Source organism: Lynx canadensis, chromosome A1, assembly GCF_007474595.2.
Source record: "Lynx canadensis isolate LIC74 chromosome A1, mLynCan4.pri.v2, whole genome shotgun sequence".
Taxonomy (NCBI): domain Eukaryota; kingdom Metazoa; phylum Chordata; class Mammalia; order Carnivora; family Felidae; genus Lynx; species Lynx canadensis.
The window spans coordinates 5,820,608-5,838,505 of record NC_044303.2 but is presented as its reverse complement, the minus strand read 5'-3'; the positions used below and the strand labels follow the sequence as shown (position 1 = coordinate 5,838,505).

At 39.1% G+C, this 17,898-nt stretch overlaps 1 protein-coding gene across 1 annotated transcript in view; it reads left to right on the top strand.

The window, feature by feature from the left end:
• LOC115514197 (phospholipid-transporting ATPase IB-like) overlaps positions 1-4,642 on the top strand; it is a 74,706-nt gene extending 70,064 nt beyond the window's left edge. The window contains exon 18 of the mRNA XM_032592725.1: positions 4,070-4,642. Coding sequence (XP_032448616.1) covers positions 4,070-4,336 — 267 coding nt within the window. The 3' untranslated portion in view covers positions 4,337-4,642. The remainder of the gene's footprint in view (positions 1-4,069) is intronic.
• The last annotated feature ends 13,256 nt before the right edge of the window (positions 4,643-17,898 follow it).

Genomic DNA, 17,898 nt, shown 5'->3' with positions numbered 1-17,898 from the left:
TTTGGTTCTGTGTCAAAAAACTCTTTGCCTAGATCTAGATTCCAAAGACATTCCTCTGTGTAGTTTTCTAAAAGTCTTGTGTTTTACACTTAATGTCATGATCCATTTTCAGTGAATTTTTGTGCAGAGCGGAGGGTTTAGATTTTCTATTTGTTTTGCCCATGAAATTCAATTACTTCAGTGCTGTTTGATGAAAAGGTTATCCTTCCATTAAATTGGTTTTCTACCTTTGTAAAAAATCAGTTGGGCAAGTAATAAAGAAATAGGAAATATCAACAGTATAACTAGTAAGGAGATCAGATCAGTAATCAAATACCTCCCTGGCAAATTATACCAGTCGTTCAAAGAAGAATTAAAATCTACCTCAAACTCTTCCAAAAAATTATAGAGAAAGAAACACACTCATTTTATGAGTCCGGCATTACTATAAAACCAAAGCTACATTACAAGACACTAGAAAACACTACAAGAAAGCTACTGACCTATATCCCTGATTAATACAGGTTTAAAAATCCTTAGCAAAATACTATCAAACTTGAATTCAGCAGCACATTAAAAAAGGAATAGAAACCATATCCTGGAATGCAAAGATGGTTCAATATATTAAAATCAGTCAACAAAGGAAAAAAAACATCATCTCGATGCAGAAAATGCATTTGATGAAATTCAACACTCTTACATGATAAAAGCATTCAACAGACTAGAAAGAAAAAAAAATTCCTCAACATAATAAAGGCCATATATGAAAATCCCATAGCTGGTATCGTGCTCAGTGGCGAAAGACTAAAAGTCTTTCCTCTAAGATCAGGAACAAGGCAAGGATGCCTACTCTCACCACTTCTATTCAACACAGTACTGGAAGTCCCAGTAAGAGCACTTGGGCAAAAGAAAAAAAAAAAAAAAAGAAGAAAGGAAGGAAGAAAGAAAAACATCCAAATCAGAAAGGAATAGGTAAAATTATCTCTGTTTACAGAGGACAAGATCTTATATGTGGAAAATCCTAAAGATGTCAGAAAATAATGATCAGAACTAATAAATTCAATAATGCAACAGGATACAAACCAACATACAAAAATGTTGTATTTATATACACTAATAACAAACTATCAAAAAAGGAAATTAAGAAAAAAATTTCATTTATAATAGCATCAGAAAGAATGCTTAGGAATAAACTTAACCAAGGTGGAAAAACACTTGTACACCAAAAACTACAAAATATTGCTGAAATAATTTGAAGATACAAATAAATGGAAAGACATCCCATGGTTATGGATTGTAAAAGTTTATATTGTTAAGATGACAATATTACCCCAAATGATCTGCAGATTTGTATGCAATCCCTACAAAAATCCCATGTTTTGGAGAAATAGAAAAATGCATCCTAAAATTCATACAGAGTCTTAAAGCATCTTGAATAGCCAAAACAATCTTGAAAAACAACTGATTAGTCTCATACTCCCTAATTTCAGAACATATACAAAGTTACAGTATTTAAAATGTGTTTTAGTAGCATAAAAACAGGTATTTAGACAAATGGAATAAAATAAAGAACCCAGAAATAAATCCTAGTGTATATGGTCAAATGATCTTTGAAAACACCAAGGTTACATAATGGAGAAAGGATAGTCCCTTTACCAAATGCTAGTGGGAAAGCTGGATATCCATATGCAAAATAAATAAATAAATAAAATAAAATAAAATAAAATAAAATAAAATAAAATAAAATAAAATACTTACCTTACACCATTTACAAAAGTTAACTGAAAATTAAGGACCTAAAAATAATATCTAAAACTATAAAGCTCTTATAAGAAAATAAAATGGAAAATCTTCATGACATTGTGTTTGACAATAATTTTCTTGGACATGACATGAAAGCACATGCAACAGAAGCAAATACAGACAAGTGGTTCTACATCAAATGTTAAAACCTCTGTGTTGATTGTGACAATCAACACAGTAAAAATACCTACAGGATACGAGAAAAATACTTGCAAATTACATATCTCATAAGCTAATGTCTAGAATAGTGAGCTCCTACAACTCAATAACAAAAAATCAATCTGATATAAAGTTGGGTAAAGAACTTGAACAGACATTTCTACAGAGATAGTATATAAATGGCCAACAAGCATGTGAGAAAATGTTCAACACCACTAATCATTGGAGAAATGTAAATCCAAACCATAATCACGTATTACATCAATTAGGATGGCTACTATTAAAAAATAAAACCCCCAGAGAATAACAAATGTCGGTGAGGATGTGGAGAAAGTGAACCCTTGTGAACTGCAGGTATGAATAAAAATTGGTGCAACCACTATGGAAAAATAGTATGATGATTCCTCAAAACATTAAAAGTAGAATTACATGATTCAGCCATTCCACTTCTGAGTATGTATCTAAATTTTTTTTTAACATTTATTATTGAGAGAGAGAGAGAGAGAGAGAAGAGAGCAGGGGAGGGGCAGAGAGAGGAGGAGGCACAGAATCCGAAGTAGGCTCCAGGCTCTGAGCCGTCAGCACAGAACCTGATGCGGGGCTTGAACTCACAAACCACGAGATCATGACCTGAGTCGAAGTCGGACATTTAACCGACTGAGCCACCCAGGTGCCCCTGAAAGCAAGAATCTTGAAGAGATATTTACACACCATGTTTAATGCACCATTATTTACAATACCCAAGCAGAAGCAACCCAAATGTCCAGTGACAGATGAAGAGATAACCAAAATGTGATATATAAATACAATGGAATATTATTCAGCCTTAAAAGGAAAGTAAATTCTGACACATACTATAATATGGATGAACCTTGAGGACATTGGCTAACTATGAGTCACACACAAAAAGGCAAACAGTGTATGATTCCAATTACATGGGGTATCTAAAATAGTCAAATTCAGAGAGACAAAGAGTGTTGGTGACCAGTGGCTGAGGGTTGAGGGATATGGGGAATTGTTCAGGGGTACAGAGTTTCAGTTTTGCGAGATGAAAAAGTTCTGGAGATTGGTTGCACAACAGTGTAAATATACTTAACGTTACTGCACTGTACACTTAAAATTGGTTATAGTTCCTACCACAATTAAAGTAAGTTGGACATACTCATGTAGATACATACTATGTGTTTCTGGGTTCTCTACTCTAACTCCTTGATTTCTGTGTCTGTTCCTCTGCCAACATCACACTGTCTTGAATTCTGTAGCAATACCATGAGCCTTAACATCAGGTAGAGTGAGTCTTTTCACTATATATTTTTAAAATTGTCTTAGTTATTCCCAGTCCTTTGCCTTAAATTTTTCTATTCGAGTATAAATAATATACATTGTTATATTAGTTTGAGATGTACAACATAGTGGCTCAACAATTCCGTCCGTTACTCAGTGCTCATCACGAGAAGTATAGTCTTAATCGCCTTCACCTATTTCACCCATCCTCTCATTCACCTTCCCTCTGGCAAGTCCCAGTCTGTTTTCTATATTTGAGGGTCTGGGTTTTTTTGTTGGTTGGTTGGTTGGTTGCTTTTGTTTCTTAAATTCCACACAGGGGTGAAATCATATAGTATTTGTCTTTCTCTGACTTATTTCACTTAGCATTATACAATCCAGGTCCATCCATGTTATTGCAAATGGTGGGATCTCACACTATTTCATGGTTGAGTAATATTCCATTGTATATATACCACCTCTCCTTTATCCATTCATCTACTGGTGAATAGTTGGGCTGCTTCCACATTTTTGCCATCGTAAATAATGCTGCAGTAAACACAGAGGGGCAGAGATCTTTTCACTGAAACAATGCATTATTGGACAATCAGATCTAAGCATTTCATTGAAATTGTTATTGTTCTTTCTCTGTCAAAAAATAAAGAAATAAAAATTCTAAAATAAATGAACTGCCTTTCTGTTAAGCTCAAACACTCAAGCTTGATTTTATTTACATTCTGGCAAAATTCCATTTGATGACATGGGAAAAAAAGAATGATAAAGCATAGTATTTTAAGTACTTCAGTGAATGGAAACATTTAGGTCAGTATTGATACAAAACTTCATGAACTTTCTTCTCTTTCAGCTTTGGTTCGCCTTTGTTAATGGATTTTCTGGGCAGATTATATTTGAACGCTGGTGCATCGGCTTGTACAATGTGGTAAGCATTCCCTGTCTCTATCTGATAGCATGCGAAACTTCAGTGACATTCCTTTACTGTTTACGTCTGGGAAGTGTATCTAAGTCAATCATCTGTATACATAGCGGGCAGCACAAATACATCTTTAGAGCCTTTGTTGCTGCGACACATCCCGCAGAAGCCCAAGCTCTCCACACATGGTTTCAATCATAGCAGATCATTCTATAGCAACTGCATTAAATTTGTACCAATGTATTTTGATAATACATCCAAAATCTCCTTACTGAATGCCTGCACAATGTTTTCAGGCTTTTAAGCCAAGTAATTATTATTGAACTCTACCTCAACCAATTCCATTTAATACATATAATTAATATTTATCTATCTTTGTGTATGTGGGTGTGTGTCCATAGTGTAACTCCATGGCCTTTTAAACCTGGAAGAAAATTTGTCCTTTTGTAAATATATCATCCTGTGTTTGTATGAAATGATGAATTTGATATCGAGTCCTATGTTAAGAATAAATGTAATAAATAAATGGAATTTTCTACAACTAAGCAATCCCATACCATTACTTAACTCATTTTAAATTCAAACACTGGGAATAAACAATATGGTTAAGTTCATCTTAAAATTTTTGGTTTATTTTTCTTGTATTATTAATTCCACTTTAAAGATTAGCAGTTAGGGAAACCTAGCGTAAAAAATACGCTCCCGGTGAGCATATCATGACTTTTCTTTTGTACTGCACTGTCATAGGCATGTTACCATCTGGATGCTGTGTGCCTTAATCCCTAAAATTCTGTCTTCTAGGAGCTTAAACTCTGAAACAGCACAGACGCAAGTCCCGGACCAGAAGTCATTAAGTGTCCAATAATACTAAGATGTCTAGTGCTAGGAACAGTTACAGGTCAACTCCAGGCGCTTCTGGCTAGTGCACTACACCAATGAACCTGAGGTCATACACATAGTCGCTCTACCAGGCTCTTGGTCACAGACGACAACACTCGATGTGTTGTTTCTTTATTGTTTTTGAAGTGTCGTTACATACTGCGGTAGGGAGTGGCACAGTCTCTCCTCTCTGTCAGAAAATTCACTATGGGGGCGTCTGGTGGGCTCAGTTGGTCAAGTGTCTGACTCCTGATTTTGTCTCAGGTCATAATCTCACAGTCATGAGATCAAGCCCCACATTGGGCTCTGTGCGGACAGCAAGGAGCCTGCTTGGGATTCTCGCTCTCCCTCTCTCAAAACAAACAATCAAACAAACAAAAAAACCAAACATTTTTTAAAATTATTAAAAAAAAGAAGAACATTCATATGAATGCATGGCCACAGATATTAGTCAATAGAGTCTTATTTTTTTCTTTAATGAACGAAAGCACAGAAACTTTTTTTTTTATAAATAGTAAAATGAGGGCTACGGTGGGAAACTTAAAATTATAGACATTTTAGGACAATATATGATGACTTATTAATAGCCATTGACTTACTAAATCTTATCTCATTATGAATATATTTTGCAGATGGGAAAAAAGAGGAGGCCTAGACATTTTACATAGTTACTGGCAATAAGAGAGAGCTAAATTTAAATCGGTTGTCATACTATTTCTGGAGGTCATATATTATTTCTGCTTCTTCCGCACATGACTAACTGCTATAGGAAACCTCCTGCCAGAAATAACCTATCAGACAAAGTATATAAAATAATGATTTTCAAACATTAAACGACAGGCTGCTCATGACTGTGATCCTTGAGAGAAGGCCTCTTCCAGGCCACAATGCAGGAAGATGGACCCAAAAGAAAGCCCAGGTGTCTAAGCGAGTTGAAGACACAGAGGTTGGAGTGCAGGACCAAGGCAGCTAGAATGTCAGAGGGAACTATACTGAGAGAGAGAGACAGCGTGACTCCGGAGATCCGTAGCTGGCCCCTGCGAACTATTGCTTCTGCTCTGTGTCTGCATGAGAAAAGTCTACCCGCAGCTAGGGAAAGAACCACTATAAAGTGGGAGGCTGTCGCCAAAAAAGAAAGTAATATTTGAAGTAACAATGATTGAAAATGTCAAATCTGATGAAAGCTCACAAATCTAAGAACCTCAACAAATTCCACGAAGAATAAACCTAAAGAAAAACACACAAATGTTCTTTATAACCAAATTGCTGAAAATCAGTGGCCAAGAGAATAATCTTTAAATCAACCACATAAACCAATACTGTGTACAGAACACAAACGTGCGAATAAAAGCAGATTTCTCGTTGAAAACCATGCAGCGCAGAAGACAATGGAATATCTTTAAAGATCTGAAAGAAAGAAAACAAATCCATTAACCCCAAATTCTATATGCGGTAAAAATGTCTTTTGAAAATGAACCAAGAAAATAGAAAACTCATCACCAGAAGACCCGTAATACCTGAAATGTGAAAGAAAGCTCTTCAAACAAAAGGAACAGTACATCAGGATGAAATCTGGATCTGTCCAAAGAGGAACAGAAATGTTAATTATGTGGGAATTTATAAGACACTTTCCCTCTTCCCCTCATTTTCAATCATGATGCCAGATAACTGTTTAAAACAAAATTAATAATGTATTCTGGGAACTGTCATTAATTTAGAATTAAAACGTATGATAAAGATAGCACAAAGAATGTGAGGAGGGATTTGGGAGTGTATTATTTGAATTTTGTGATACACTGCATATGTATACTGTAAATTTTAAAGAACTAAAACCCCCAAAAGTTATGGCTAATGAACCAATAATAGAGATATAATAAAATCTTAATATTCAATTACTTCAAAAGAAGTCAGGATATAAGGTAAAACGGAAGACTGCACCAAACAGAAGAAAACAGGACCATGGTAGATTTCAACTGAACCACATTTATAATTACACTGTAATTATCCTAATAATTAGAAATCCTAAGAATCCGAACTATGTAACAATCTAATAACACAGCTTATTAGAAACTAAGGAGAAATGAAGCAGATCTTGATATAATTAAATGGCAAGTTAAGTAAATGGACTCTTGCCTTCAGTGGCTTAACCTCTCCTGAATGAGCAGGGTCTGGTGCCCGAGCCAGCCGACCGCCTCCATGAGCCCTGGGACATCAGTACATCAGTCTACACCGGCACCAGTCACCCCACCAAGGTGACAGAGGCACCAAGCACCATGAGACACACGAGGCCCACACGACTTCCTGGGCACCCCCCGCGCAGTGTCCGTAGGCCCCTCTGGCCTGCATCCTGCCTCAGCTCCAGCGGCCCTGCCACGGTGTCCACTCTGCAGAGAGCCCTGGGATCCTCTTGCCCACGCCCACCTCAGCGCCAGCCACCCCACGGGGCACCCCTTCCGGTGAGCGCTTTGAGACACCCAGACAGCACTCACGTCACCTGCAGCTGTCCCGCCAGGGTTCCTTCTGTGTGGAGAGCCCTGGGCCCCAGGCCTGCACACACTACAGCTTCAGTCATCCTGCCAGGGGCCCCTCCGTGTGAAGAGTCCTGGGACTACCCCAGCCCAAGCCCACGTCAGCTTTCGCTGTCTTGCCATGGTACCCTCAGTGCAGAAAGCCTCAGGTCCTGCCTTGCACTCACCTCAGCTTCAGCCGTCCTGCCAGGACACCCTCTGTGCCAAGAGCCCAGGATCACTCCAGCCCAATCCCATTTCAGCTTCATCTATTTTATCAGGGCAGCCCCAGTGTGGAGTCATGCGGGACTCCATCCCGCGCCAGCCACGGCTCCTGCCAGCCAAAGTCACCAGGCACACACAATCTACACGGGGGACAGCCATACATACACAAGACCGTCCCTTCAGGTTTAGGAGAAATAGCTATTGCAGCTAATTGACAAAGACAAACACAGAAAGTCAAGTAAAATACAGAAGCAGAGGAATACGCTCCAAATGAAATAACAAGACAAAAACCTCAGAGAAAGAACTAAACGAAAGGGAGATAACCAATAAAGGATTCAAAGTAGGGGCACCTGGGTGGCTCAGTTAAGCATCTGACTCTTGATTTCAGCTCAGGTCATGATCTCATGGTTTGGGAGTTCAAGCCCCACATTGAGCTCTGTGCTGACAGCGCAGAGTCTGCTTGGAACTCTCTCTCTCTCCCTGCCCCTTCCCACTCACAGTCAGTCTCTCTCTCTCTCTCTCTCAGAATTTAAAAAAAAAGGTTCAAAGTTACGGTCAAATACATGCCCACCAGATTGGAGAGAAGAGCGGTTGAACTCAGTGAGAATATCAACAAAGAGATAGAAAACATAAAAAAGAACCAATCAGGTTCTTCATAATACAGTAACTGAAAGAATACAATAACTGAAAAATACACCAGAGGGAATCAACAACAGATTGGAGGAACAGAATAACAGACCAGTGACCCGGAAGGCAGGGTAATGGGAAGCACCCCAAACAGCAAAAAGACAAAAGAGTTTCTAAAAATGAGGATAGGTTCAGGGATCTCTTGGACAATATCAAGTGAAAAAGCATTCACGTTATAGGGGTCCCAGAAGGAGAAGAGAGAAAAGGGCAAAAAACTTATGGGAAGAAATAAGAGGCAAAAAATCCCCTGACTTGGGAAAGGAAATAGACATCTAGGTTCAGGAAGCAGAGAGAGTTCCAGTGAAACCAGGGAGGTCTACGACATGACACTAATAATTAAAATGTCGAAGATTAAAGACATAGAGTTTTTTTTAATTTTTTAATGTGTGTTTATTTTTGAGAGAGAGAGACAGACAAGAGTGCAAGCAGGGGAGAGGCGGAGAGGGAGACACAGAATCTGAGGCAGAATCTAGGCTCTGAGCTGTCAGCACACAGCCGGACGTGGGGCTCAAACTCACAAACCGTGAGATCATGACCTGAGCCAAAGTCAGATACTTAACCGTCTGAACCACCCAGGTGCCCGAAGACACAGAGTTTTAAAAGCAGTAAGAGGAGAGCAACTAGTTTGTACAAGGGAAATTCCATAAGTCTAACAGCTGATTTTTTAGGAGAAATTGCATGTAACACAAAGTGACATGAGAAACTCAAAGTGCCGAAAGGAAAAAACCTACAATCGAGTGGAAAAGAAAACGCCATCATTAGAAGATCATAAAAGAAAATATTTCACGGGTAAAGGCAAACATTCAGTAAAGGTAGTAGAACAATCGCTTGTAAATCTTGTATTGAGGTTAAAGACCAAAGAAATAAAACTAATTCTATCTAAAAAGAGGACTCACAAAAAGATGCAAAATATAACATACACATCAAATGTGGAGGGGGGAGAAAAAACGAAATTCCTTTACAATGTGTTCAAATGTAAGTAACCATCATTTTAATACAGATTCCTATATACTTAGGGAAGTTATATACAAACCTCATGGTAACCACAAACCAAAAACCTATAATACATACACACGAAATAAAGAGAAAAAAAATCAAATATAATGCTAAGGAAAGTCATCAATCACAAGAAAACAGAACAAGGGAAGTAGAAAGGAACAGAGAACTACAAAAAAAAATCAGAAAACAATGAGCAAAATGGCAATATGTACATACCTATCAATAATTACTTTAAATGTAAATGGTCTAAATGCTCCATAAGAAAAGATAAATACCATATGATTTCACTCCTATGTGGAATTTAAGGAACAAACAGACGAACATAGGGAAACGGAAGGAAAAATAAGATTAAAAACAGAGAGGGAGACAAACCATGAGACTCTTAAATACAGAGAACAAACTGAGGGCTGCTGGAGTGGTGCTGGGTGGGGAGATGGGCTAAATGAGTGAGGGGAATTAAGGAGAGCACTTGTTGGGATGAGCACTGGGTGTTATATGTAAGTGATGAATCACTAAATTCTACCCTGAAACCATTATAATAATGTTAACTAACTTGGACTTAAACAAAATTTATTTTTTTTAACTTTTATTTATTTTTGAAAGAGAGAGAGCATGAATAAGGGAGGAGCAAAAAGAGAGGGAGACACAGAATCCAAAGCAGGCTCCAGGCTCTGTGCTGTCAGCACAGAACCCAGTGTGGGGCTTGAACCCATGAATGTGAGATCATGACCTGAGCCAAAGTTGAACATTTAACCGACTGAGCCACCCAGGCACCCCTGGATTTAAGTAAAATCTAAAAACATACATGGGGAGATTCAAGGGAAGTTGGCGGCATAGGAGGCCACTGGGCTCACCTCGTCCTGATTGCTTAGATTCCACCCACATCTGCCTAGATAACCCAGAAAACCGCCGGAAGACTAGCAGAACGGACTCTCCGGAGCCAAGTGTAGACCAGAGGCCCACGGAAGAGGGTAGGAAGGGCGGCAAGGCGGTGCGCACTCCACGGACTGGCGGAAGGGAGCCTGGGCGGTGGAGGGGTGGCCAGACCACCCGGCAAGGCAGAGCCCCCGAGTCTGGCTTGCAAAAGTGGAGGGGCCAGACTCTGAGTTCTGACAGCCAGTGGGACTTAACATCTGGAATGTTATAAGTCCACAGCTCTGCTCTGGAGGGGAGCGGGAGGGCTAGAGGACACCGGGGCAGGAGAGGTGTTGAGCCCCGGATGACAGAGCTCAGCTCGGTGGGGAACAAAGGCGCTGGGAAGCGCCATCTCCCTCGCCCATCCCCCAGCCGGAATCCCAAAGGGAACCAGTTCCCGACACCCAACTTGCTTGTGCCGCGCGAACTCCCAATGCTGTGCTTCTGTGGATCCATCCCTCCCACGGGCCTGCCTCCCTCCCTCCCGGTGCTGCAGGACCCTCCCACAGGGGACCACCCACGGCAAAGCGAGCTGAGCCTGCCCCTCCGGCCCCTGTGCACCTTGAGGATCCACCCTGGCTAATATGCCCTTGGCCAGATCCCATCGAAGCGGCACCACAAGCCTGGCAGCGTGCAAGCAGCCCAGGCAGGGGCCACACCACTCCACAGTGAGTCCTGCCCCTGGGAGAGGGGAAGAGAAGGCACACACCAGTCTGACTGTGGCCCCAGTGGTGGGCTAGGGGCAGACACCAGGTGTGACTGTGGCCCCGCCCACCAACACAAGTTACTCCAGACAGCACAGGGGAAGGGCCCTGCAGTTCCACGCCACCCCAGGGACTATCCAAAATGACATGACAGAAGAATTCTCCTCAAAAGAAACTCCAGGAAGTAGTGACAGCTAACGAATTGATCAAAAACTATTTAAGCAATATAACATAATAAGAATTTAGAATAATAGTTGTAAAATTAATTGCTGGACTTGAAAAAGCATAGAGGACACCAGAGAATCTATTGCTACAGAGATCAAAGGACTAAGAAATAGTCATGAGGAGCTAAAACATGCTATAAATGAGGTGCAAAATAAAATGGAGGCGGCCATAGCACGGATTGAAGAGGCAGAGGAGAGAATAGGTGAACTGGAAGATAAAATTATGGAAAATGAGGAAGCTGAGAAAAAGAGAGATAAAAAAAATCCATGAGTATGAGGGGAGGATTAGAGACCTAAATGATGCAATCAAATGGAATAATATCTGTATAATAGGAATTCCAGAAGAGTAAGAGAGAGAGAAAGGGGCTGAAGGTGTACTTGAACAAATCATAGCTGAGAATTTCCCTGATCTGGGGAAGGAAAAAGGCATTGAAACCCAAGAGGCACAGAGAACTCCCTTCAGACGTAACTTGAATCGATCTTCTGCACAACATATCATAGTGAAACTGGCAAAATACAAGAATAAGGAGAAAATTCTGAAAGCAGCTAGGGATAAACATGCTCTAACATATAAAGAGAGACTGATAAGACTAGTGACAGACCTATCTACTGAAACTTGGCAGGCCAGAAATGAATGGCAGGAAATCTTCAGTGGCAGGAAATCAACAGAAAAAATATGCAGCTGAGAATCCTTTATCCAGCAAGTCTGTCATTCAGAATATAAGGAGAGATAAAGGTCTTCCCAAACAAAAACTGAAGGAATTCATCACCACTAAACAGCCCTACAAGAGATCCTAAGGGGATTCTGTGAGTAAAATGTTGCAAGGACCACAAAGTACCAGAGACATCACTACAAGCATGAAACCTATAGACATCACAATGACTCTAAACCCATATCTTTCAATAATAACACTGAATGTAAACAGACTAAATGCTCCAACCAAAAGACATAGGGTATCAGAATGGATAAAAAAACAAGACCCATCTATCTGCTGTCCACAAGAGACTCATGTTAGACCTGAGGACACCTTCAGATTGAAAGTGAGGGGATGGAGAACTATCTATCATGCTATTGGAAGTCAAAAGAAAGCTGGAGTAGCCATACTTGTATCAGACAAACTAGACTTTAAATTAAAGGCTGTAACACGAGATGAAGAAGGGCATTATATAATAATCACAGGGTCTATCCATCAGGAAGAGCTAACAATTATAAATGTCTATGCGCCGAATACGGGAGCCCCCAAATATATAAAACAATCACAAACATAAGCAACCTTATTGATAAGAATATGGTAACTGCAGGGGACTTTAATACTCCACTTACAACAATGGATAGATCATCTAGACACAGGACCAATAAAGAAACAAGGGCCCTAAATGATACACTGGATCAGATGGACTTGACAGATATATTTAGAACTCTGCATCCCAAAGCAACAGAATACACTTTCTTCGAGAACACACAGAACATTCTCCAAGACAGATCACATACTGGGTCACAAAACAGCCCTTCGTAAGTATACAAGAATTGAGATCATACCATTCATACTTTCAGACCACAATGCTATGAAACTTGAAATCAACCACAGGAAAAAGTCTTGGAAAACCTCCAAAAGCATGGAGGTTAAAGAATACCCTACTAAAGTATGAATGGGTCAACCACGCAATTAGAGAAGAAATTTAAAAATATATGGAAACAAATGAAAATGAAAATGAAAATACAACAATCCAAATGCTTTGGGATGCAGTGAAAGCAGTCCAGAGAGGAAAATACATTGCAATCCAGGCCTATCTCAAGAAACAAGAGAAATCCCAAATACAAAATCTAATAGCACATCTAAAGGAAACAGAAGCAGAACAGCAAAGACACCCCAAACCCAGCAGAAGAAGAGAAATAATAAAGATCAGAGCAGAAATAAACAATATAGAATCTAAAAAAACTGTAGAGAAGATCAATGAAAGAAGAGTTGGTTTTTTGAAAAAATAAACAAAATTGATACACCTCTAGGCAAGCTTCTCAAAAAGAAAAAGGAGATGACCCTAATAGATAAAATCATGAATGAAAATGGAATTATTACAACCAATCCCTCCGAAATACAAGCAATTATCAGGGAATACTATGAAAAATTATATGCCAACAAACTGGACAACCTGGAAGAAATGGACAAATTCCTAAACACCCACACACTTCCAAAACTCAAACAGGAGGAAATAGAAAACTTGAACAAACCCATAACCAGAAAAGAAATTGAATCAGTTGTCAAAAATCTCCCAACAAATAGGAGTCCAGGACCAGATGGCTTCCTTGGGGAATTCTACCAGACATTTAAAGCAGAGATAATACCTATCCTTCTCAAGCTATTCCAAAAAATAGAAAGGAAAGGAAAACTTCCAGACTCATTCTATGAAGCCAGCATTACTTTGATTCCCAAACCAGACACACACCCAGCAAAAAAAGAGTACAGGCCAATATCCCTGATGAATATGGATGCAAAAATTCTCAATAAGATACTAGCTTATTCGAATTCAACAGCAAATCGAATTCAACAACATATAAAAAGAATTATTCACCATGATCAAGTGGGATTCATTCCTGGGATGCAGGGCTGGTTCAACATTCGCAAATCAATCCATGTGATACATCACATTAATAAAAGAAACGAAAAGAACCATATGATCCTGTCAATTGATGCAGAAAAGGCCTTTGACAAAATGCAGCATCCTTTCTTAATAAAAACCCTCGAGAAAGTTGGGATAGAAGGAACATACTTAAACATCATAAAAGCCATTTATGAAAAGCCCACAGCTAATATCATCCTCAATGGGGAAAAACTGAGAGCTTTTTCCCTGAGATCAGGAACACGACAGGGATGTCCACTCTCACCGCTGTTGTCTAACATAGTGTTGGAAGTTCTAGCATCAGCAATCAGACAACAAAAGGAAATCAAAGGCATCAAAATTGGCAAAGATGAAGTCAAGCTTTCACTTTTTGCAGATGACATGATATTATACATGGAAAATCCGACAGACTCCACCAAAAGTCTGCTAGAACTGATACATGAATTCAGCAAAGTTGCAGGATACAAAATCAATGTACAGAAATCAGTTGCATTCTTATACACTAATAATGAAGCAACAGGAAGACAAATAAAGAAACTGATCCCATTCACAATTGCACCAAGAATCATGAAATACCTAGGAATAAACCTAACCAAAGATTTAAAAGATCTGTATGCTGAAAACTATAGAAAGCTTATGAGGGAAACTGAAGAAGATACAAAGAAATGGAAAAACATTCCATGCTCATGGACTGGAAGAATAAATATTGTTAAAATATTAATAATACCCAAAGCAATCTACACATTCAATGCAATCCCAATCAATATTGCACCAGCATTCTTCTCGAAGCTGAAACAAGCAATCCTAAAATTTGTATGGAACCACAAAAGACCCCGAATAGCCAAAGTAATATTGAAGAAGAAGAAGACCAAAGCAGGAGGCATCACAATCCCAGACTTTAGCCTCTACTACAAAGCTGTAATCATCAGGACAGCACGGTATTGGCACAACAACAGACACATAGACCAATGGAATAGAGATTCCAGAACTGGACCCACAAAAGTATGGCCAACTAATCTTTGACAAAGCAGGAACAAATATCCAATGGAAAAAAGACTCTAACAAATGGTGCTGGGAGAACTGGACAGTGACATGCAGAAGGATGAAACTAGACCACTTTCTTACGCCATTCACAACAATAAACTCAAAATGGATGAAGGACCTGAATGTGAGACAGGAAACCATCAAATCCCTAGAGGAGAAAGCAGGAAAAAAAAACCTCTCTGACCTCAGCCGCAGCAATTTCTTACTCGACACATCTCCAAAGGCAAGGGAATTAAAAGCAAAAATGAACTACTGGGACCACACAAAGATAAAAAGCTTCTGCACTGCAAAGGAAACAATCAACAAAACTAAAAGGCAACAGATAGAATGGGAAAAGATATTTGCAAATGACATATCAGACAAAGGGCTAGTATCCAAAATCTGTAAAGAACTCACCAAACTCCTCACCTGAAAAACAAATAATCCAGTGAAGAAATGGGCAGAAGACATGAATGGACACTTCTTTAAAGAAGACATCCAGATGGCCAACAGGCACATGAAAAGATGCTCAACGTCACTCCTCATCAGGGAAATACAAATCAAAACCACAGTGAGATATCACCTCACACCAGTCAGAGTGGCTAAAATGAACAAATCAGGAGACTATAGATGCTGGTGAGGATGTGGAGAAAGGGGAACCCTCTTGCACGGTTGGTGGGAATGCAAACTGGTGCAGCCATTCTGGAAGACAGTGTGGAGGTTCCTCAAAAAATTAAAAATAGGTCTACCCTATGACCCAGAAATAGTGCTACTAGGAATTTACCCAAGGGATACAGGAGTGCTGATGCATAGGAGCACTTGTACCCCAATGTTTATAGCAGCACTTTCAACAATAGCCAGATTATGGCAAGAGCCTAAATGTCCATCAACTGATTAATGGATAAAGAAATTGTGGTTTAGATACACAATGGAATACTACGTGGCAATGAGAAAGAATGAAATATGGCCTTTTGTAGCAACGTGGATGGAACTGGAGATTATTATGCTAAGTGAAATAACTCATACAGAGAAAGATACCATATGTTTTCACTCTTATGTGGATCCTGAGAAACTTAACAGAAGACCATGGGGAAGGGGATGGGGGAAAAAAAAGAGATGGAGGGAGCCAAAGCATAAGAGACTCTTAAAAAACTGAGAATACACTGAGGGTTGATGGGGGGTAGGAGGGAGGGGAAAGTGGGTGATGCGCATTGAGGGGGGCACCTATTGGGATGAGTACTAGGTTTTATATGGAAACCAATTTGACAATAAATTTCATATTCAAAATAAATAAATAAACAGACAGACAAGGGATAATGGAATTGATAAAAACAAAACAAAAGACCCATCTATATGCTGCCTGTAAGAAAGTTCAGACTTAAACACATACAGACTGAAAGTGAAGAGATGGAAAAACATACCATGCAAATGGTATGGGGGGAAAAAAGCCATAATACTTATATTAGATTAAATGAACTTTAAAGTCTTTTTTTTAAATGTTTATTTATTTTTGAAAGAGAGAGAGAGTGACAGAGCGTGGCAGGGGAGGGGCAGAGAGAGAGGGAGTCACAGAATCCGAAGCAGGCTCCAGGCTCTGAGCTGTCAGCACAGAGCCTGACGTGGGGCCCGAACCCACGAACCGTGAGATCATGACCTGAGCCGAAGTCAGATGCTCAACCGACTGAGCCACCCAGGTGCCCCAGATTAAATAAACTTTAAAATAAAGACTGTAACAATAGACAGAGAGGGGCATTGCATAATGATAAAGAATCCAAGAAGAAGATATAACAATTATAAATATGTGTGCACCCAACATTGGAGCACCTAAATACATAAAGCAAATATTAACATACATAAAGTGAGAAACTAACAGCAACACAATAATAGTAGGTACTTTAACACCACATTTACATCAATAGATAGATCATTCAGGCAGAAAATCAATAAGAAACAGGGTCTTTAATGACACATTTGACTAGATAGACTCAACAGATACATACAGAACATTCCATCCAAAAACAACAGAATACACATTCTTTTCAAGCGCACATGGAACATTTTCCTAGGTAGATCATATATTAAACCACAAAACAAGTCTCAATAATTTAGTAAGATTAAAATCATATCAAATATCTTTTCCAACCATAATAGTATGACACTAGAAATCAATTATAAGAAAAAAACTCTTTGGAAAAAGCACAAACCATAGATTTTAAACAACATGCTACTAAATAACCAATAGGTCAAGAAAGAAATCAAATGGAAAATTAAAAAATACATGGAGGCATGGGATGCCCGGGGTGGCTCAGTTGGTTAAGCATCCAACTTTGGCTCAGGTCATGATCTCGCAGTTTGTGATTTCGAGCCCCAACTGGGCTCTGTGCTCACAGCTCGGAGCCTGGAGTCTGCTTCATATTCTGTGTCTCCGTCTCTCTCTGCCCCTCCCCTGCTTGTGCTCTGTCTCTCTCAAAAGTGAATAACATTAAAACATTTAAAAAAAAATACACGGAGCAAATGAAAATGAAAACACAATAGTCCAAAATCTTTGGGATGCATCAAAGAAGTTCTAAAGAGGGAAATTTCTAACCATACACACCTACCTCAAGAAATAAGAAAAATCTCTAATAAACAATCTAAGCTTACATGTCATGGACCCAGAAAAAGAACAAAGTCCAAAGTCAGTAGAAGGAAAGAAATAATAAAGAACAGAAAAAAAATAAATGAAACAGAGAATAAATATATATACATACATACATATACATAAAAAAGATCATGGAAACCAAGAGTTAGTTCTTTGAAAAAATAAACAAATTTGATAAACCTTTAGCCAGAATCATCAAGAAAAAAGAGGACTCCAATGAATAAAATCAGAAATTAGAAGTAATAAACACCACAGAATTATAAAGGATTATAAGAGACTACTATGAGAAATTATATGGCAACAAATTGGGCCACCTACAAGAAATGGATAAATTCCTAGA